General features: G+C 41.5%; 2 protein-coding genes across 3 annotated transcripts in view; one reads left to right on the forward strand and one right to left on the reverse strand.

Annotated features, from left to right (window-relative positions):
* srd5a2b (steroid-5-alpha-reductase, alpha polypeptide 2b) overlaps positions 1-7,807 on the forward strand; it is a 98,021-nt gene extending 90,214 nt beyond the window's left edge. For both annotated transcript variants that reach the window (XM_071391323.1, XM_071391324.1), the window contains exon 7: positions 6,850-7,807. In XM_071391323.1, the coding sequence (XP_071247424.1) occupies positions 6,850-6,916 (67 nt within the window). In that variant the 3' untranslated portion in view covers positions 6,917-7,807. The remainder of the gene's footprint in view (positions 1-6,849) is intronic.
* A 4,778-nt stretch (positions 7,808-12,585) lies between these two features.
* mkks (MKKS centrosomal shuttling protein) lies at positions 12,586-24,227 on the reverse strand. Its single transcript, XM_071391325.1, has 6 exons — positions 23,297-24,227; positions 22,702-22,906; positions 22,318-22,505; positions 20,483-20,593; positions 16,263-16,585; positions 12,586-12,831 (listed from the first exon to the last, which is right to left on the reverse strand). The coding sequence occupies exons 1-6, from the start codon at positions 24,098-24,100 to the stop codon at positions 12,672-12,674; spliced, it is 1,791 nt and encodes a 596-aa protein (XP_071247426.1). The 5' UTR covers positions 24,101-24,227; the 3' UTR covers positions 12,586-12,671.
* Positions 24,228-24,492: the final 265 nt, after the last annotated feature.

The raw sequence follows: 24,492 nt of genomic DNA on the forward strand, positions 1-24,492 counted from the left end.
ATATACAGGCTACAGCACCATAGTCTATACAGGCTACAGCACCATAATCTATACAGGCTATAACACTACAGCACCATAATTTATACAGGCTACTGCACCATAATCTATACAGGCTACAGCACCATAATATAAACAGACTACAGCAAAATAATCTATACAGGTTATATAGCATTACAAATAGCACCCTATTCAATATTTGGTCCTCTGGTAAAACGTAGTGCAGTACTTTATGTAGGGAATAGGGTGCCATTTGGGACGAAGTGCAGATATGATCAAATTAGCTGTATACAGATAGTAGAGATCTACCTAGATATCTACATATAGACAGTAGAGATTTACCTAGATATCTACATATAGACAGTAGAGATCTACCTAGATATCTACATATAGACAGTAGAGATCTAGCTAGATGTCTACATATAGACAGTAGAGAGCTACCTAGATATCTACATATAGACAGTAGAGATTTACCTAGATATATACATATAGACAGTAGAGATCTACCTAGATATCTACATATAGACAGTAGAGATCTACCTAGATATCTACATATAGACAGTAGAGATCTACCTAGATATCTACATATAGACAGTAGAGATCTACCTAGATATCTACATATAGACAGTAGAGATCTACCTAGATATCTACATATAGACAGTAGAGATTTACCTAGATATCTACACATAGAGAGTAGAGATTTACCTAGATATCTACATATAGAGAGTAGAGATTTACCTAGATGTCTACATATAGACAGTAGAGATTTACCTAGATGTCTACATATAGACAGTAGAGATCTACCTAGATATCTACATATAGACAGTAGAGATCATAACCTAGATATCTACATATAGACAGTAGAGATGTACCTAGATATCTACATATAGACAGTAGAGATCTACCTAGATATCTACATATAGACAGTAGAGATCTACCTAGATATCTACATATAGACAGTAGAGATTTACCTAGATGTCTACATATAGACAGTAGAGATCTACCTAGATATCTACATATAGACAGTAGAGATCATAACCTAGATATCTACATATAGACAGTAGAGATCATAACCTAGATATCTACATATAGACAGTAGAGATCTACCTAGATATCTACATATAGACAGTAGAGATGTACCTAGATATCTACATATAGACAGTAGAGATCATAACCTAGATATCTACATATAGACAGTAGAGATCATAACCTAGATATCTACATATAGACAGTAGAGATGTACCTAGATATCTACATATAGACAGTAGAGATCTACCTAGATATCTACATATAGACAGTAGAGATCTACCTAGATATCTACATATAGACTGTAGAGATTTACCTAGATATCTACATATAGACAGTAGAGGTCATAACCTAGATATCTACATATAGACAGTAGAGATCTACCTAGATATCTACATATAGACAGTAGATTTACCTAGATATCTGCATATAGACAGTAGAGATCTACCTAGATATCTACATATAGACAGTAGAGGTCATAACCTAGATATCTACATATAGACAGTAGAGATCTACCTAGATATCTACCTATAGACAGTAGATTTACCTAGATATCTGCATATAGACAGTAGAGATTTACCTAGATATCTACATATAGACAGTAGAGATTGACCTACATATCTACATATAGACAGTAGAGATCTAGCTAGATATCTACATATAGACAGTAGAGATTTACCTAGATATCTACATATAGACAAGAGATTTACTAGATATCTCCATATAGACAGTAGATTAACTCATAAAAGATGGCGCTGGAGTGGGTAGCTGCAGTCTTATTGGCTCTTAACCAACCATGCTATTTTGTTTGTACATAATATTTTTGTACTTATTTTTGACATAATGTTGCTGCTATTGTCTCTTATGACCGAATAGAGCTTCTGGACATCAGAACGGCAATTACTCACCTCAGATTAGACTAAGAGTTTTTTTGTAATGAGTCCGATGGGAGGGATATACTACAGACACCAGGCCCAGATCCCCGTCATTCGCTGGAGAAGGAAACTGAGAATTTGCGGGAAAAGATCAGGGTGCCTTGTGAGGTTGAGGCGATGGGTTGGACTGAAAGCACGTATGTCATACCAGCAGGACATTAAAAACGGTAATATCTTATGTTTTCCCCGGTCATGGCTGAACGACGACATTAATAACATACAGCTGGCGGGTTAGACACTCTATCGGCAGGATAGAACAGCAGACTCTGGGCGTGGGCCTTTGAATATATGTAAACGACAGCTGCTGCACAATATCTAAGGAAATCTCGAGGTCTTACTCGCCTGAGGTAGAGTGTCTCCTGATAAGCTGTAGACCACACTATCTACCTTCTGAGTTTTCTTCTGTATTTTTCGTAGCTGTCTACATACCACCACAGAACGATGCTCGCACTAAAACTGCGCTCAATGAGCTGTATACCGCCATAACCAAACAGGAAAACATCCAGAGGCGGTGCTCCTAGTGGCCGGGGACTTTAATGCAGGGAAACTTAAATCAATTTTACCTCATTTCTATCAGCATGTTAAATGTGCAAACAATTCTAGACCACCTTTACTCCACACACAGAGATGTGTACAAAGCTCTCCATCGCCCTCCTTTTGGCAAATCTGACCATAATTCTATCCTCCTGTTCCTGCTTACAAGCAAAAATTAAAGCAGGAAGTACCAGTGACTCGGTCTATAAAAAAGTGGTCAGATGAAGCAGATGCTAAACTACAGGACTATTTTGCTAGCACAGACTGGAATATGTACCGGGATTCTTCCGATGGCATTGAGGAGTACACCACATCAGTCACTGGCTTTATCAATAAGTGTATCGAGGACGTCGTCCCCAAAGTGACTGTACGTACATACCCCAACCAGAAGCCATGGATTACAGGCAACATTCGCACTGAGCTAAAGGGTAGAGCTGCCTCTTTCAAGGAGCGGGACTCTAATCCGGAAGCTTATAAGAAATCCCGCTATGCCCTCCGATGAACCATCAAACAGGCAAAGCGTCAATACAGGACTAAGATTGAATCATACTACACCGGCTCCGACGCTCGTCGGATGTGGCAGGGCTTGCAAACTATTACAGACTACAAAGGGAAGCACAGCCGAAAGCTACCCAGTGACACTTCTATGCTCGCAAGTAAGACTGAAACATGCATGAGAGCATCAGCTGTTCCGGACGACTGTGTGAGCACGCTCTCCGTAGGTCAACATTCACAAGGCCGCAGGGCCAGACGGATTACCAGGACGTGTACTCCGAGCACGCGCTGACCAACTGGCTAGCCTTCACTGACATTTTCAACCTCTCCCTGTCTGAGACTGTAATACCAACATGTTTCAAGCAGACCACCATAGTCCCTGTGCACAAGAACACTAAGGTAACCTGCCTAAATGACTACAGACCCGTAGCACTCACATCTGTAGCCATGAAATGCTTTGAAAGGCTGGTCATGGCTCACATCAACACCATTGTACCAGAAACCCTAGACCCACTCCAATTTGCAAACTGCACCAACAGATCCACAGATGATGCAATCTCTATTGCACTCCACACTGCCCTTTCACACCTGGACAAAATGAACACCTATGTGAGAATGCTATTCATTGTCTACAGCTCAGCATTCAACACCATAGTGCCCTCAAAGCTCATCACTCTGCTTAGGACCCTGGGACTAAACACCTCCCTCTGCAACTGGATCCTGGACTTCTTGACGTGACGCCCCCAGGTGGTAAGGGTAGGTAACAACACATCCGCCACGGTGATCCTCAACACGTGGACCCCTCAGGGGTGCGTGCTCAGTCCCCTCCTGTACTCCCTGTTCACTCATGACTGCACGGCCAGGCACAATTCCAACACCATCATTAAGTTTGCTGATGACACAACAGTGGTAGGCCTGATCACCGACAACGATGAGACAGCCTATAGAGACCTGACCGTGTGGTGCAAGGACAACAACCGCTCCCTCAACGTGATCAAGACAAAGGAAATGATTGTGGACTAAAGGAAAAGGAGGACCGAGCACGCCCCCATTCTCATCGATGGGGCTGTAGTGGAGCAGGTTGAGAGCTTCAAGTTCCTTGGCGTCCACATCACCAAGAAACTAACATGGTTCAAGCACACCATGACAGTCGTGAAGAGGGCACGACAAAACCTATTCCCCCTCAGGAGACTGAAAAGATTTGGCATGGGTCCTCAGATCCTCAAAAGGTTATACAGCTACACCATCGAGAGCATCCTGACGGGTTGCATCACTGCCTGTTATGTAAACTGCTGGCCTCCGACCCCAAGCTTCCTGCCACACAGGGTAGTGCGTACGGCCCAGTACATCACCGGGGCCAAGCTTCCTGCCATCCAGGGCCTCTATACTAGGCGGTGTCAGAGGAAGGCCCTAAAAATTGTCAAAGACTCCAGCCACCCTAGGCATAGACTGTTTTCTCTGCTACCGGACGGCAAGCAGTACCGGAGCGCCAAGTCTAGGTCCAAGAGGCTTCTAAACAGCTTCTACTCCCTTTCTTACTTCAAGCCATAAGACCCCTGAACACCTAATCAAATGGCTACCCAGACTATTTGCATTGCCCTCCCCTTTTCTACGCTGCTGCTACTCTCTGTTATTATCTATATATAGTCACTTTAATAACTCTACCTACATGTACAGTTGAAGTCGGAAGTTTACATACACCTTAGCCAAATACATTTAAACTCAGTTTTTCACAATTCCTGACATTTAATCCTAGTAAAAATCCCCTGTCTTAGGTCAGTTAGGATCACCACTTTATTTTAAGAATGTGAAATTCCAGAATAATAGTAGAGAGAATTATTTATTTCAGCTTTTTTTTCTTTCATCACATTCCCAGTGGGTCAGAAGTTGACATACACTCAATTAGTATTTGGTAGCATTGCCTTTAAATTGTTTAAGATGGGTCAAATGTTTTAGGTAGCTTTCCACAAGCTTCCCACAATAAGTTGGGTGAATTTTGGCCCATTCCTCCTGACAGAGCTGGTGTAACTGAGTCAGGTTTGAAGGCCTCCTTGCTCGCACACGCTTTTTCAGTTCTGCCCACACATTTTCTATAGGATTGAGGGCAGGGCTTTGTGATGGCCACTCCAATATCTTGACTTTGTTGTCCTTAAGAGATTTTGACACAACTTTGGAGGTATGCTTGGGGTCATTGTCAATTTGGAAGACCAATTTGCGACCAAGCTTTAACTTCCTGCCTGATGTCTTGAGATGTTGCTTCAATATATCCACATCATTTTCTTTCCTCATGATGCCATCTATTTTGTGAAGTGTACCAGTTCCTTCTGCAGCAAAGCACCCCCACAACATGATGCTGCCACCCCCGTGCTTCACGTTTGGGATGGTGTTCTTCGGTTTGCAAGCCTCCCCCTTTTTCCTCCAAACATAACGATGGTCATTATGGCCAAACAGTTCTATTTTTGTTTCATCAGACCAGAGTACATTTCTCCAAAAAGTTTATGGTGGTTTTGGAGCAGTGGCTTCTTCCTTGCTGAGTGGCTTTTCAGCTTATGTCGATATAGGACTCGTTTTACTGTGGATATAGATACTGTGTACCTGTTTCCTCCAGCATCTTCACAAGGTCCTTTGCTGTTGTTCTGGGAGTGATTTGCACTTTTCGCACCAAAGTACGTTCATCTGTAGTAGACAGAACGCGTCTCCCTCCTGAGCGGTATGACGGCTGCGTGGTCCCATGGTGTTTATACTTGCGTACTATTGTTTGTACAGATGAACGTGGTACCTTCAGGCGTTTGGAAATTGCTCCCAAGGATGAACCAGACTTGTGGGGTCTACAATTTTTTTTCTGCGGTCTTGGCTGATTTCTTTTGATTTTCCCATGATGTCAAGCAATGAGGCACTGAGTTTGAATGTAGGCCTTGAAATACATCCACAGGTACACCTCCAATTGACTCAAATGATGTAATTTAGCCTATCAGAAGCTTTTAAAGCCATGACATAATTTTCTGGAATTTTCCAAGCTGTTTAAAGGCACAGTCAACTTAGTGTATGTAAACCTCTGACCCACTGGAATTGTGATACAGTGAAATAATCTGTCTGTAAACAATTATTGGGAAAATGACTTGTGTCATGCACAAAGTAGATGTCCTAACCGACTTGCCAAAACTATAGTTTGTTATCAAGAAATGTGTGGAGTGGTTGAAAAACGAGTTTTAATGACTCCAACCTATGTGTATGTAAACTTCCGACTTCAACTGTACATATTACCTCAATTACCTCGACACCGGTACCCCCTGTATATAGCCTCCACATTGACTCGGTACCGTAACACCCTGTATATAGCCTCCACACTGACTCTGTACCGTAACACCCTGTATATAGCCCCGCTATTGTTATTTACTGCTGCTCTTAATTATTTGTTTTTCTTATCTCTTACTTTTTTTTTGGGGGGGGGGTATTTTCTTAAAACTGCATTGTTGGTTAAGGGCTTGTAAGTAATTTCACTGTAAGGTCTACTACACCTGTTGTATTCAGCATTTTCACTGTAAGGTCTACTACACCTGTTGTATTCAGCATTTTCACTGTAAGGTATACTACACCTGTTGTATTCGGCGCATGTGACAAACTTTGATTTGATTTCGATGACATAACCTAGATATCTACACATAGAGTGTAGAGATCTACCTAGTTGTTGATGCCTGACCAACCTATGGTGGCCTTGTACGCCCATCCTGATCTCTCAAGCTTACATCCGGTTTTGATACACAATGACGTGAAACAAGAGGTCAGAGGTCAGAATGGAGGACCAGGCTAAATCTGGGAGTGTAAATGTATTCATGATCCTTGTTCTCTCCCTCTGTCACAGGTTCTACCATGAGAAATTCCATGACTACCCCAGGTCACGGAAAGCTCTGATTCCATTCGTCTTCTGAAGAACTGATGAAGCTCCTGCATTCCAACCATAGGACTGGGAGACCCCCAAAACAAGCTCTTTAGATCGGGCTTGCATTCCAAATAGCACCCTATTCCCTATATGGTCCTCTGGTCAAAGGTCGTGCAGTACTTTATTTATGGAATAGGGTGCCATTTGGGACAAAGTCTAGATATGATCAGATAACCTGCATATAGACAGTAGAGATCTACATATAGACAGTAGAGATCTAGCTAGATAACCTGCATATAGACAGTAGAGATCTACATATAGACAGTAGAGATCTAGCTAGATAACCTGCATATAGACAGTAGAGATCTACATATAGACAGTAGAGATCTAGCTAGATAACCTGCATATAGACAGTAGAGATCTACATATAGACAGTAGAGATCTAGCTAAATATCTGCATATAGACAGTAGAGATCTACATATAGACAGTAGAGATCTACCTAGAGATCTACATATAGACAGTAGAGATCATAACCTAGATATCTACATATAGACAGTAGAGATCTACGTAGATATCTACATATAGACAGTAGAGATTTACCTAGATATCTACATATAGACAGTAGAGATCATAACTTAGATATCTACATATAGACAGTAGAGATTTACCTAGATATCTACATATAGACAGTAGAGATCATAACCTAGATATCTACATATAGACAGTAGAGATCTACGTAGATATCTACATATAGACAGTAGAGATTTACCTAGATATCTACATATAGACAGTAGAGATTTACCTAGATATCTACATATAGACCGTAGAGATCTACCTAGATGTCTACATATAGACAGTATAGATCTACCTAGATGTCTACATATAGACAGTAGAGATCTACCTAGATATCTACATATAGACAGTAGAGATCTACCTAGATGTCTACATATAGACAGTAGTGATCTACCTAGATGTCTACATATAGACAGTATAGATCTACCTAGATATCTACATATAGACAGTATAGATCTACCTAGATGTCTACATATAGACAGTATAGATCTACCTAGATGTCTACATATAGACAGTATAGATCTACCTAGATGTCTACATATAGACAGTAGAGATCTACCTAGATGTCTACATATAGACAGTATAGATCTACCTAGATGTCTACATATAGACAGTAGAGATCTACCTAGATGTCTACATATAGACAGTAGTGATCTACCTAGATGTCTACATATAGACAGTATAGATCTACCTAGATATCTACATATAGACAGTATAGATCTACCTAGATGTCTACATATAGACAGTAGAGATCTACCTAGATGTCTACATATAGACAGTATAGATCTACCTAGATGTCTACATATAGACAGTATAGATCTACCTAGATATCTACATATAGACAGTAGAGATCTACCTAGATGTCTACATATAGACAGTAGAGATCTACCTAGATGTCTACATATAGACAGTAGAGATCTACCTAGATATCTACATATAGACAGTAGTGATCTACCTAGATGTCTACATATAGACAGTAGAGATCTACCTAGATATCTACATATAGACAGTACCAGTCAAAGTTTGGACACACCTACTCATTCCAGGGGTTCTTTATTTTTACTACCAAAATTGACATCTCAATTATATACACTGCTCAAAAAAATAAAGGGAACACTAAAATAACACATCCTAGATCTGAATTCTTATTAAATACTTTTTTCTTTACTTAGTTGAATGTGCTGACAACAAAATCACACAAAAATGATCAATGTAAATCAAATTTATCAACCCATGGAGGTCTGGATTTGGAGTCACACTCAAAATTAAAGTGGAAAACCACACTACAGGCTGATCCAACTTTGATGTAATGTCCTTAAAACAAGTCAAAATGAGGCTCAGTAGTGTGTGTGGCCTCCACGTGCCTGTATGACCTCCCTACAACACCTGGGCATGCTCCTGATGAGGTGGCGGATGGTCTCCTGGGGGATCTCCTCCCAGACCTGGACTAAACCATCCGCCAACTCCTGGACAGTCTGTGGTGCAACGTGAACGATGGAGCGAGAAATGATGTCCCAGATGTGCTCTATTGGATTCAGGTCTGGGGAACGGGCGGGCCAGTCCATAGCATCAATGCCTTCCTCTTGCAGGAACTGCTGACACACTCCAGCCACATGAGGTCTAGCATTGTCTTTCATTAGGAGGAACCCAGGGCCAACCGCACCAGCATATGGTCTCACAAGGGGTCTGAGGATCTCATCTCGGTACCTAATGGCAGACAGGCTACCTCTGGCGAGCACATGGAGGGCTGTGCGGCCCCACAAAGAAATGCCACCCCACACCATGACTGACCCAACGCCAAACCGGTCATGCTGGAGGATGTTGCAGGCAGCAGAACGTTCTCCACGGCGTCTCCAGACTCTGTCACGTCTGTCACATGTGCTCATGTGCTCAGTGTGAACCTGCTTTCATCTGTGAAGAGCACAGGGCGCCAGTGGCGAATTTGCCAATCTTGGTGTTCTCTGGCAAATGCCAAACGTCCTGCACGGTGTTGGGCTGTAAGCACAACCCCCACCTGTGGACGTCGGGCCCTCATACCACCCTCATGGAGTCTGTTTCTGACCGTTTGAGCAGACACATGCACATTTGTGGCCTGCTGGAGGTCATTTTGCAGGGCTCTGGCAGTGCTCCACCTGCTCCTCCTTGCACAAAGGCGGAGGTAGCGGTCCTGCTGCTGGGTTGTTGCCCTCCTACGGCCTCCTCCACGTCTCCTGATGTACTGGCCTGTCTCCTGGTAGCGCCTCCATGCTCTGGACACTACGCTGACAGACACAGCAAACCTTCTTGCCACAGCTCGCATTGATGTGCCATCCTGGACGAGCTGCACTACCTGAGCCACTTGTGTGGGTTGTAGACTCCGTCTCATGCTACCACTAGAGTGAATGCACCGCCAGCATTCAAAAGTGACCAAAACATCAGCCAGGAAGCATAAGAACTGAGAAGTGGTCTGTGGTCACCACCTGCAGAACCACTCCTTTATTGGGGGTGTCTTGCTAATTGCCTATAATTTCCACCTTTTGTCTATTCCATTTGCACAACAGCATGTGAAATTTATTGTCAATCAGTGTTGCTTCCTAAGTGGACAGTTTGATTTCACAGAAGTGTGATTGACTTGGAGTTACATTGTGTTGTTTAAGTGTTCCCTTTATTTTTTTGAGCAGTGTATATACCCACTAGGGATCAAAATCCAGATAAGATACATTAAATTCCACAACCACCTAAAGGAAAGCGATGCCCAAACATTGCACAAAGCCCTCACCCGCAAGGAGATTAACCTAGAAAACAGCTGGTCCTGGGGCTCTGTTCTCAAACAGACCCCACAGAGCCCCAGGACAGCAACACAATTAGAACCAACCAAATCATGAGAAAAACTAAAAGATAATTACTTGACACACTTGAAAGATTTTTCCCCAAAAAACTGAGCAAACTAGAACACTATTTGACCCTAAACAGAGAGTACACAGTGGCAGAATACCTGACCACTGTGACTGACCCAAACTTAAGGAAAGCTTTGACTATGTACAGACTCAGTGAGCATAGCCTTGCTTTAGAGAAAGGCCGCCGTAGGCAGACCTGGCTTTCAAGAGAAGACAGGATATCTGCCCACCGCCCACAAAATGAGGTGGAAACTGAGCTGCACTTCCTAACCTCCTGCCAAATGTACGACCATATTAGAGATACATATTTCCCTCAAATTACACAGACCCACAAAGAATTCGAACACATATAATTTTGAACAAACTCCTGTATCTGTTAGGCCAAATATCGCAGTGTGCAATCGCAGTAGCAAGATGTGTGACCTGCTGCCACATGAAAAGGGGTCAGAAACAACAGTGTAATAAAACCTACAGTGGGGAGAACAAGTATTTGATACACTGCCGATTTTGCAGGTTTTCCTACTTACAAAGCATGTAGAGGTCTGTAATTTTTATCATAGGTACACTTCAACTATGAGAGACGGAATCTAAAACAAAAATCCAGAAAATCACATTGTATGATTTTTAAGTAATTAATTTGCATTTTATTGCATGACATAAGTATTTGATACATCAGAAAAGCAGAACTTAATATTTGGTACAGAAACCTTTGTTTGCAATTACAGAGATCATACGTTTCCTGTAGTTCTTGACTAGGTTTGCACACACTGCAGCAGGGATTTTGGCCCACTCCTCCCTACAGATCTTCTCCAGATCCTTCAGGTTTCGGGGCTGTCGCTGGGCAATACGGACGTTCAGCTCCCTCCAAAGATTTTCTATTGGGTTCAGGTCTGGAGACTGGCTAGGCCACTCCAGGACCTTGAGATGCTTCTTACGGAGCCACTCCTTAGTTGCCATGGCTGTGTGCTTCGTGTCGTTGTCATGCTGGAAGACCCAGCCACGACCCATCTTCAATGCTCTTACTGAGGGAAGGAGGTTGTTGGCCAAGATCTCGCGATACATGGCCAAATCCATCCTCCCCTCAATACGGTGCAGTCGTCCTGTCCCCTTTGCAGAAAAGCATCCCCAAAGAATGATGTTTCCACCTCCATGCTTCACGGTTGGGATGGTGTTCTTGGGGTTGTACTCATACTTCTTCTTCCTCCAAACACGGTGAGTGGAGTTAGACCAAAAAGCTCTATTTTTGTCTCATCAGACCACATGACCTTCTCCCATTCCTCCTCTGGATCATCCAGATGGTCATTGGCAAACTTCAGACAGGCCTGGACATGCACTGGCTTAAGCAGGGGGACCTTGCGTGCGCTGCAGGATTTTAATCCATGACGGCGTAGTGTGTTACTAATGGTTTTCTTTGAGACTGTGGTCCCAGCTCTCTTCAGGTCATTGACCAGGTCCTGCCGTGTAGTTCTGGGCTGATCCCTCACCTTCCTCATGATCATTGATGCCCCACGAGGTGAAATCTTGCATGGAGCCCCAGACCGAGGGTGATTGACCGTCATCTTGAACTTCTTCCATTTTCTAATAATTGCGCCAACAGTTGTTTCCTTCTCACCAAGCTGCTTGCCTATTGTCCTGTAGCCCATCCCAGCCTTGTGCAGGTCTACAATTTTATCCCTGATGTCCTTACACAGCTCTCTGGTCTTGGCCATTGTGGAGAGGTTGGAATCTGTTTGATTGAGTGTGTGGACAGGTGTCTTTTATACAGGTAACGAGTTCAAACAGGTGCAGTTAATACAGGTAATGAGTGGAGAACAGGAGGGCTTCTTAAAGAAAAACTAACAGGTCTGTGAGAGCCGGAATTCTTACTGGTTGGTAGGTGATCAAATACTTATGTCATGCAATAAAATGCAAATTAATTATTTAAAAATCATACAATGTGATTTTCTGGATTTTTGTTTTAGATTCCGTCTCTCACAGTTGAAGTGTACCTATGATAAAAATTACAGACCTCTACATGCTTTGTAAGTAGGAAAACCTGCAAAATCGGCAGTGTATCAAATACTTGTTCTCCCCACTGTATATCTATCTGCCTACTCATTCCCACCCCTGTCATTCGTACAGTGTACTATTCGCACATTGTCACAACACCTGGCTTATGTAACATTTTAAATGTTATACTAGATTTTTTTAACCGCTAGTAATATCATATTTTAAATGTTGTTATTCTCTTGAAAGTTTTGTGTTTCGTGTTTACTGTTAAAAGCTGATTGTCATTGTTTTGTTTACAGTTTATTTCAATGTACACACATTCCATGCCAATAAAGTCCCTTTGAATTGAATTGAGAGGTTTGGTGTCAGTTGACATCTTGGATGACGTATCTAATATCCAGTACCACATTAGCCATTTCCACGGCAACCTGCAGAGCATTGAGTTTGGCTGTGAAGGAGTCCAGCACCCTGAGCTGAGGGGTGGTGTCCTTACCCACAACCAGGGGGGCAGGACGTAAAGGGTACCTGGTGAACGTAAAGCTTGTTTATTCAGAGGACACACACACATCCACTTCTACATACAATAAAATACAACAACATACATCACATACAACTGCATTTCACGGTAAGGTCTACACTTGTTGTATTCGGCGCATGTGACAAATAAAGTTTGGTTTGAACAACATACAACAACACACATCACATACAACAACATACATCACATACAACAACAACACACATCACATACAACAACATACATCACATACAATAACATACATCACATATAACAACATACATCACATACAATAACATACAATAACATACAACAACATACATCATATACAATAACATACAACAACATACATCACATACAACAACACACATCACATACAACAACATCACATACAACAACATACATCACATACAACAACACACATCATATACAATAACATATAACAACATACATCACATATAACAACATACATCACATACAATAACATACAATAACATACAACAACATACATCACATACAATAACATACAACACCATACATCATATACAATAACATATAACAACATACATCACATACAACAACACACATCACATACAACACCATACATCACATACAATAACATACAATAACATACAACAACATACATCATATACAATAACATACATCACATATAACAACATACATCACATACAATAACATACGATAACATACAACAACATACATCATATACAATAACATATAACAACATACATCACATACAACAACACACATCACATACAACAACATACAACAACACACATCACATACAATAACATACAACAACATACATCACATATAACAACATACATCACATACAATAACATACAATAACATACAACAACATACATCATATACAATAACATATAACAACATACATCACATACAACAACACACATCACATACAACAACAACACACATCACATACAACAACATACAACAACATACATCACATACAACAACACACATCATATACAATAACATATAACAACATACATCACATATAACAACATACATCACATACAATAACATACAACAACATACATCACATACAATAACATACAACACCATACATCATATACAATAACATATAACAACATACATCACATACAACAACACACATCACATACAACAACATACATCACATACAATAACATACAATAACATACAACAACATACATCATATACAATAACATATAACAACACACATCACATACAACAACATACATCACATACAATAACATACAACAACATACATCACATATAACAACATACATCACATACAATAACATACAATAACATACAATAACATACAACAACATACATCATATACAATAACATATAACAACATACAGTGGGGAGAACAAGTATTTGATACACTGCCGATTTTGCAGGTTTTCCTACTTACAAAGCATGTAGAGGTCTGTAATTATTATCATAGGTACACTTCAACTATGAGAGACGGAATCTAAAACAAAAATCCAGAAAATCACATTGTATGATTTTTAAGTAATTAATTTGCATTTTATTGCATGACATAAGTATTTGATACATCAGAAAAGCAGAACTTAATATTTGGTACAGAAACCTTTGTTTGCAATTACAGAGATCATACGTTTCCTGTAGTTCTTGACTAGGTTTGCACACACTGCAGCAGGGATTTTGGCCCACTCCTCCCTACAGATCTTCTCCAGATCCTTCAGGTTTCGGGGCTGTCGCTGGGCAATACGGACTTTCAGCTCCCTCCAAAGATTTTCTATTGGGTTCAGGTCTGGAGACTGGCTAGGCCACTCCAGGACCTTGAAATGCTTCTTACGGAGCCACTCCTTAGTTGCCATGGCTGTGTGCTTCGTGTCGTTGTCATGCTGGAAGACCCAGCCACGACCCATCTTCAATGCTCTTACTGAGGGAAGGAGGTTGTTGGCCAAGATCTCGCGATACATGGCCCCATCCATCCTCCCCTCAATACGGTGCAGTCGTCCTGTCCCCTTTGCAGAAAAGCATCCCCAAAGAATGATGTTTCCACCTCCATGCTTCACGGTTGGGATGGTGTTCTTGGGGTTGTACTCATACTTCTTCTTCCTCCAAACACGGCGAGTGGAGTTAGACCAAAAAGCTCTATTTTTGTCTCATCAGACCACATGACCTTCTCCCATTCCTCCTCTGGATCATCCAGATGGTCATTGGCAAACTTCAGACAGGCCTGGACATGCACTGGCTTAAGCAGGGGGACCTTGCGTGCGCTGCAGGATTTTAATCCATGACGGCGTAGTGTGTTACTAATGGTTTTCTTTGAGACTGTGGTCCCAGCTCTCTTCAGGTCATTGACCAGGTCCTGCCGTGTAGTTCTGGGCTGATCCCTCACCTTCCTCATGATCATTGATGCCCCACGAGGTGAAATCTTGCATGGAGCCCCAGACCGAGGGTGATTGACCGTCATCTTGAACTTCTTCCATTTTCTAATAATTGCGCCAACAGTTGTTTCCTTCTCACCAAGCTGCTTGCCTATTGTCCTGTAGCCCATCCCAGCCTTGTGCAGGTCTACAATTTTATCCCTGATGTCCTTACACAGCTCTCTGGTCTTGGCCATTGTGGAGAGGTTGGAATCTGTTTGATTGTGTGTGGACAGGTGTCTTTTATACAGGTAACGAGTTCAAACAGGTGCAGTTAATACAGGTAATGAGTGGAGAACAGGAGGGCTTCTTAAAGAAAAACTAACAGGTCTGTGAGAGCCGGAATTCTTACTGGTTGGTAGGTGATCAAATACTTATGTCATGCAATAAAATGCAAATTAATTATTTAAAAATCATACAATGTGATTTTCTGGATTTTTGTTTTAGATTCCGTCTCTCACAGTTGAAGTGTACCTATGATAAAAATTACAGACCTCTACATGCTTTGTAAGTAGGAAAACCTGCAAAATCGGCAGTGTATCAAATACTTGTTCTCCCCACTGTACATCACATACAACAACACACATCAACAACACACATCACATACAACAACATACAACAACACACATCACATACAACAACATACATCATATACAATAACATATAACAACATACATCACATATAACAACATACATCACATACAATAACATACAATAACATACATCAACATACATCACATACAATAACATACATCATATACAATAACATATAACAACACACATCACATACAACAACACACAGCACATACAATAACATACAACAACATACATCACATATAACAACATACATCACATATAACAACATACATCACATATAACAACAACACACATCACATACAACATACAACAACATACACTAACATACATCACATACAACAACACACATCACATACACTAACATACATCACATACAACGCCCAACATCAACATATTCATGGATCTATGGTGGGTACCTGGTGTTGAGGGGGGTCCACTCCAGCTCCAGCCCAGGCCTGCCGCTCCTCTCCACCAGGCCGCAGCCACAGGTGGCTGGAACCTCACCTCCATCCCCCGGCTGGAGTCCCTCTCCCTGGAGCACAGTACCCGAATGAATAGCCTCTCCTTGGGGCACAGACCAGTGGTGGGCGTAGGTGAGGTCTACGAGGCTGGTTCCTCCATCGTGCTCCAGGGCCAAGGCTACGGTCTCCAGGGAGGAGCAGAACCCGTTCAGTCCCAGTAGGTACTGAGACTGGGAGACTCCCAGGGATAACGCTGCCTCCGCTGCTTCAGTAGTGCCCTGTGACGGAATTAGATAACATTAGAATTCAATCATTTAAAATCGGCAAATATAATATAATAATATAAATATATACGCCATTTTCCAGACCCTTTGATCCAAAGCGACTTAATCGTTCGTGAATGTATTTTTCAGTGGGTAGGCACAGCGGGGATCGGACCCTTGACGTTTTAAGCTCCATGCTCTACAAATTGAGCCACATAAGACCACATGAAATCAGTCATAAATGAGTATTTCTGGATCAGTGTTATTGAGCAGTATGTAATAACAATGTTATAAACCTTATTGGTTAACAGTAATAACTGTTAGTGTGTTATTAGTGCTTAATCCATCAGAGTCTAAGCCGGGGGGTGTCATTATGGGGTATTGAGTCATTATGGGGTATTGTGTCATTATGGGGTATTGAGTCATTATGGGGTATTGAGTCATTATGGGGTATTGAGTCATTATGGGGTATTGAGTCATTATGGGGTATTGAGTCATTAGGGGGTAGTGAGTCATTATGGGGTATTGAGTCATTATGGGGTATTGAGTCATTATGGGGTATTGAGTCATTATGGGGTATTGAGTCATTATGGGGTATTGAGTCATTATGGGGTATTGAGTCATTATGGGGTATTGAGTCATTATGGGGTATTGAGTCATTATGGGGTATTGAGTCATTATGGGGTATTGAGTCATTATGGGGTATTGAGTCATTATGGGGTATTGTGTCATTATGGGGTATTGTCTGCGATTGATGAGGAAAAACATGTATTTAATCCATTTTAGAATGAGGCTGTAACGTAACAAAATGTGGAAAAAAGTCAAGGGGTCTGAATACTTTCTGAATGGACTGGACCTTCTGACGAGGCCTGTGGGCGTCCTAGACAAAAACAACCGACATAAACGTGCTCGTGAGAGTCCCACCTTTACACATATTAGTGTGTAGCCCAAACTGTTCGGACACTACAGAGAGTCTCATCTTTCCATAGAGGGGGTCATAATAGTGTGTAGGCCAAACTGTTCGGACACTACAGAGAGTCTTATCTTTCCATAGAGGGGGTCATAATAGTGTGTAGGCCAAACTGTTCGGACACTACAGAGAGTCTCATCTTTCCATAGAGGGGGTCATAATAGTTTGTAGGACAAACCGTTCGGGACACTACATACGATTTTGTGAGAAGACCGATTTTCGGGACGTCTCCTGGTCTGACCAAAACCGCTGTAGCTCTGTCACCTTCCACCGCAGACGAGGACGGCCGACATTGGAGGATGTAGTGGATTGAGACGCAGCCCATGATATCTCCGAGTTAAATTGACATATTTTTTATAGGGATTCTTTTATTATGCTAATTGCATTTCCACGGGGGAAATCGACCTTAGGGTGTTAATAACACCGAAGTATTTATAAAGACTTATGTGTCACACGTGCCAAGATGGAAGACCGGCATCCTACAGACCTTGTTACTGACGTAGGCTGTTAGGTACAGTATAGTGTTATGGTAGACTGGAGTCCTACAGACCTTGTTACTGACGTAGACTGTTAGGTACAGTATAGTGTCATGGTAGACTGGCGTCCTACAGACCTTGTTACTGACGTAGGCTGTTAGGTACAGTATAGTGTTATGGTAGACTGGTGTCCTACAGACCTTGTTACTGACGTAGACTGTTAGGTACAGTATAGTGTTATGGTAGACTGGTGTCCTACAGACCTTGTTACTGACGTAGACTGTTAGGTACAGTATAGTGTTATGGTAGACTGGTGTCCTACAGACCTTGTTACTGACGTAGACTGTTAGGTACAGTATAGTGTTATGGTAGACTGGCGTCCTACAGACCTTGTTACTGACGTAGACTGTTAGGTACAGTATAGTGTTATGGTAGACTGGTGTCCTACAGACCTTGTTACTGACGTAGACTGTTAGGTACAGTATAGTGTTATGGTAGACTGGTGTCCTACAGACCTTGTTACTGACGTAGACTGTTAGGTACAGTATAATGTCATGGTAGACTGGTGTCCTACAGACCTTGTTACTGACGTAGACTGTTAGGTACAGTATAGTGTCATGGTAGACTGGAGTCCTAATCAAATCAGAAATCAAATCAAATTGTATTGATCACGTCCAGTTGAGAACAAATTCTTATTTACAAGGACAGCCTACTCCTTCCTACCCGTCGGGGATTTGAACCCCGGTCTCCCACGTGCCCACATTCTCTAGTACAGCAATTATTGAAGGTACTTAAGGTCACCGAGTGTCACGCCCTGGCCTTAGTTATCTTTGTTCTCTTTATTATTTTGGTTAGATCAGGGTCTGACAAGGGTGGTTTGTGTGTTTTTGTCTCGTCTAGGGTGTTTGTACTGTCTAGGGGGTTTTTGTAGAGTAATGGGGTTGTGTTCATTGTAGGTGTTTATGTAAGTCTATGGTTGCCTAGATTGGTTCTCAATTAGAGGCAGGTGTTCATCGTTGTCTCTGGTTGGGAACCATATTTAGGCAGCCATGTTCTTTGGGTATTTTGTGGGTGATTGTTGCCGTGTCTGTGTTTGTTCGCCACACGGTACTGTTTCGTTCGTTGGTTCACTTCGTTTGTTGTTTTGTATTTTGTTAGTGTTCTGTTTGTTGGATTATCATTAAAATTCATCATCATGAACATTTACCACGCTGCGCCTTGGTCCTCCTCTCTTCCACCCGAAGACGAGCGTTACACCGAGAAAACCTGGACATGGCCTGCTCTCCCTTATGTAAGGAATTAGGCACTTCCCCATGTTTACTAAAGTATGTACTGTAGGGTATGTTTACATGTCAGACTGCACAGTAGCCTAATAAACAAATGCAGGGGGCTTATATCTTCAAAATGCTTTAAATGCTTTATTATCCTAATGTAAAAGCATATACTGTAAAGTACTGTATTTCTTCCATCAGAATCTTTATGCTTTCGTTAATAAAATAATGATAAAAAATACTCTTTCGAAATGCAGATGTTGATTTAGTTATAGATCCATAACGAATTACTATGGGAATAAATATCACTGATTTACAGAAATATTGGAACAAAGTTGTCTAATGAAGGTAAACAAATAGTTGCTTACTTGGAAAATACTCTTTCAAACACACGATCACGTTGTACAGCATCATTGTGGCTATTAGCAGGGCTATATTTTGGCATTTATAAATATTATTTTGGCCTTTATTCAGATTACAATCCCTCACTGTCATTTAAAACCCCCCCGAAATAATCTACAAAATATTGTTATTTTTTAACAAAGCGATTATTATTATTAATTCATTTAGAATGATATAAAAGCCATTAGATATTCTCACAGATCCTAATGGAAAATGCCCCTTAGATATTAATATAGAATCCTCCAATCCTCTAAATGTAATTGTTGGCGAAGGGTCACGTCATTGAATTTTTTTAATTCATTTTTTTTAGATATACTGTAGGCCTACCATAGGTGAAATTAGTTTTGGTTACACTACATTTAGGGTGTGGAAATGTTATGCCCCTTAGATATTAATTTAGAACCCTCCAGTCCTCTTATTCTGTATCCTACTCCCTACTGTCACGTTGTACAGCACAATATTTTCCATTCCATCCTAACGGAAACCCTGACGGTTTCGTTGTTCTCGGAATAGAAACACCATAAAACTAATCAAATTAATTAAGCCAAATTTCTTAAAATCAATCCCATGTACTATGTTATTACAAAAAAAGGTTTTACATTTTCTAGTAATGCCAATATGGGAGACTATCAAATGCTTCTCAACATCGCCCTCTGCTGGTCAAACTAGCACTAACCTGCATTAACGTAAAACATGGCTGACAATTAAATAACGTGTCACAGAGTGCTGCAGCAGCCCCACAACGTGTGCTGCAGTATGACTCAACTTTTAAAGGAGCAACTTCTGTACAGACCTTGTTATTGATGTAGGTTGCCATGTGTGTCTCAGTGCATCCTCCTCCCAGCAGAGCTACTGGGTCTCTCAGGGTCAGCCTCAACACATGCTCTGCCCTCTGACACGCAGCCTGGATCATCACAACCACAGACACACAGAATAAACAACAGATCAACACAAAAGTCATTGCCTCCAAGAAAAACGTTTAGCAACATTCTAACATGATATTACACAATGAGAGGAACTAGATTACACTTCTAAGACAGGCTTGGATTACATTCAGAGTATAGGTAGACTGTTATAGCTTGACTGTTATTATTTGACTATTTGAGCATATGTAAAGGGTGTCAGTGTTCCTACCTTCAGTTTATTGAGCATATGTAAAGGGTGTCAGTGTGTCTACCTACAGTTTATTGAGCATATGTAGAGGGTGTCAGTGTGTCTACCTATAGTTTATTGAACATATGTAAAGGGTGTCAGTGTGTCTACCTATAGTTTATTGAGCATATGTAGAGGGTGTCAGTGTGTCTACCTATAGTTTATTGAACATATGTAAAGGGTGTCAGTGTGTCTACCTACAGTTTATTGAGCATATGTAAAGGGTGTCAGTCTGTCTACCTACAGTTTATTGAGCATATGTAAAGGGTGTCAGTGTGTCTACCTATAGTGTATTGAGCATATGTAAAGGGTGTCAGTGTACCTACATATAGTTTATTGAGCATATGTAAAGGGTGTCATTGTGTCTACCTACAGTTTATTGACCATATGTAAAGGGTGTCAGTGTGTCTACCTACAGTTTATTGACCATATGTAAAGGGTGTCAGTGTGTCTACCTACAGTTTATTGACCATATGTAAAGGGTGTCAGTGTGTCTAGCTACAGTTTATTGAACATATGTAAAGGGTGTCAGTGTACCTACATATAGTTTATTGAGCATATGTAAAGGGTGTCAGTGTGTCTACCTACAGTTTATTGAACATATGTAAAGGGTGTCAGTGTGTCTACCTACAGTTTATTGAGCATATGTAAAGGGTGTCAGTGTACCTACATATAGTTTATTGAGCATATGTAAAGGGTGTCAGTGTACCTACATATAGTTTATTGAACATATGTAAAGGGTGTCAGTGTGTCTACCTACAGTTTATTGAACATATGTAAAGGGTGTCAGTGTGTCTAGCTACAGTTTATTGAACATATGTAAAGGGTGTCAGTGTGTCTAGCTACAGTTTATTGAGCATATGTAAAGGGTGTCAGTGTACCTACATATAGTTTATTGAACATATGTAAAGGGTGTCAGTGTGTCTACCTACAGTTTATTGAGCATATGTAAAGGGTGTCAGTGTGTCTAGCTACAGTTTATTGAGCATATGTAAAGGGTGTCAGTGTGTCTAGCTACAGTTTATTGAACATATGTAAAGGGTGTCAGTGTGTCTACCTACAGTTTATTGACCATATGTAAAGGGTGTCAGTGTGTCTACCTACAGTTTATTGAGCATATGTAAAGGGTGTCAGTGTGTCTAGCTACAGTTTATTGAACATATGTAAAGGGTGTCAGTGTGTCTACCTATAGTTTATTGAACATATGTAAAGGGTGTCAGTGTGTCTACCTACAGTTTATTGAACATATGTAAAGGGTGTCAGTGTACCTACATATAGTTTATTGAGCATATGTAAAGGGTGCTACCTTAGCATTGCCTTCCTCAACAAGCCTCTGAATGTGCTTAAACCAGGGTCAGCACGCCTCCAATTGTATCGCACCAACATTGGCAACATTTCAAGCTAGCTGTGGAGTGAGCTTACTTCACGTTCTTATCTCCGTTACACGTAAAACACAAACGGCTCAGTCTAGTCTACCTTCAGTTCGTTGAGCATGGTGTCGTTCCTGTGGCAGAGGACCATAGTGCAGACAGCTGGTGCTGGTTCCCCAGGTGGAAGGAGATGCAGCATCTGTCTGGATCCAACGGTCCTGACACAGCAGCCTTTCACCTGGCCATAGGCCTCAGGAGGGATAGGAGTCTGGTACAATGCCACTGCTTGAGCACCTGGAACAGTGGGAGATATAAAAACCAGTGCTTTCTCGAATCTAGTAGGATATATATTTATATATAAAAACCCATGTATTATAACAAAATAGAAAGTAGGCCCATAAATGTATTTTATTCTCACCTACCTACTACAAAATACTAATATATCTATGCTGGGTAAAGCATTACTGATAACTACAGTATATTACATTACCTGTCATTTGAACAATGGGCTGGATGAGTGCAATGCCGAGTCTCTCTACCACCAAGACCCCGTGCCTCGAGAGGTAATGCTGCAGTACAGGGTGTATTACTCTCTGACACATAAACACCTCCACCTGGTCTGTAACTGCCTGCTCTCCCAGCTTCAGTAACTCATCCAGGATTAGGTCTTCTGGGTCAGGGGCTCCACAGTGCACCTTTCCAGATCAAATGTTTAATAATAACACCCACATGGCAGTCATAGACTTTGAAATACATGGATATTGCATTGACAAACAGACAAAGAAAACATTCAAGTTAAAATGCGTTATTGAATAAAAACCTTGACGATATTTGATTTAATTTACCTTTATTTAACTAGGCAAGTCAGTTAAGAACAAATTCTTATTTTCAATGACAGCCTAGTGGGTTAACTGCCTTGTTCAAGGGCAGAACGACAGATTTGTACCTTGTCAGCTCGGGGATTTGAACTTGCAACCTTTCGGTTACTGGTCCAATGCTCTAATCACTAGGCTACCCTGCCGTAGATTTATGTTTGGGGTTACTAAAATATTGCATTTAGTGGGAAAAGTAAGGTATACCATTACCTCCAGGGACCCCTCTCCGAACTCAGATAGATCCCCTGAGAGAGACACCGTGAACAGGGCCAGTCGGAAGGGACCGGGCCCCCGTCTGGTTCTCTCCGAGTCTGTGGGGTGAAGCTGCATGTCTGGGACATTCACCAGAAGACCTGGAAACACTGCAGAATCTAGCACAAACTGTCCCTCGATAGAGACAGTCACAGTCCTACCAAGACGGACTCTGTCTGGGGAGCCCGGGGTGTCACCACAGGGGACAGTCAGTAGAAAGGCATGGACAGCCAACATGCTGATATGCTGTTGTTCGCCCTCAGTCAACACACAGGCAGGTTTGCTAGAGATGACACTCCTGGCTAGTGTCATCAAGCTCTGGCAGCTGTTGAAATCGACATTCACTTTACAGCCACAGTCCTCCTGGTTGAGGAAACTGGTGCAAACCTCCAATAGTTGTTTGTTGATTTTGATGGCAACACTTGGTCTCAAGCCTGACTTCTGGACATGGTCAATGAGGGAAAAACAGAGGATGCCAGTGTACAGACCACAGTCACTGAACCGAGACAGGTGGTTTAGGATGGAGGCAGTTATAAGTTTGAGTAAGGGCTCCGATGAGGAAACAGCTTGAAGTAGGGATGTAGAGGTGGAGGTGGTCAGGACGTGTCCACCAACGTTGTTACGGACTTGTTTCAGTCTGCCATTGGGTCCGAAACAAGACGTGAGGATCTGTCTCATCAGTGTCATCTTCCGACAGACTTCACTCATGCTCAGTGGGCTGTCTGTACAGACAGATGACGCTTTCTTGGTAACTCGAGACATAGTTACTTATTCTTTCATGCACAAATCATTAGAGCATAAGACACAAGACGAGAAGCCCTCCAAATGAATTGTTGCATGGCAAGTCAGTGTTAGCTACATACTATCATATCACACATTTTCTGATACATTCGGGTGTGATTTTGCTCGATTACAAATGTTTAGTACACCGTTTGGTATTGCTAAATATAGCCTTGGACTTTTTCTGTCTTTAAACACATTTAACTCACATTTTAGAGCTGCGAAACAGCAACAGTACGCTACTGTATTGATTGTTCTGTGGTCGAAAATATGACAGCTGTTAGTTTTAGGCATATTGAAAAATACCTGATTACAATATAATATATTACGTTGATTAAATCCGATTACTCAGAAATGATTGTACCTATACACGG

Source organism: Salvelinus alpinus, chromosome 3, assembly GCF_045679555.1.
Source record: "Salvelinus alpinus chromosome 3, SLU_Salpinus.1, whole genome shotgun sequence".
NCBI lineage: Eukaryota > Metazoa > Chordata > Actinopteri > Salmoniformes > Salmonidae > Salvelinus > Salvelinus alpinus.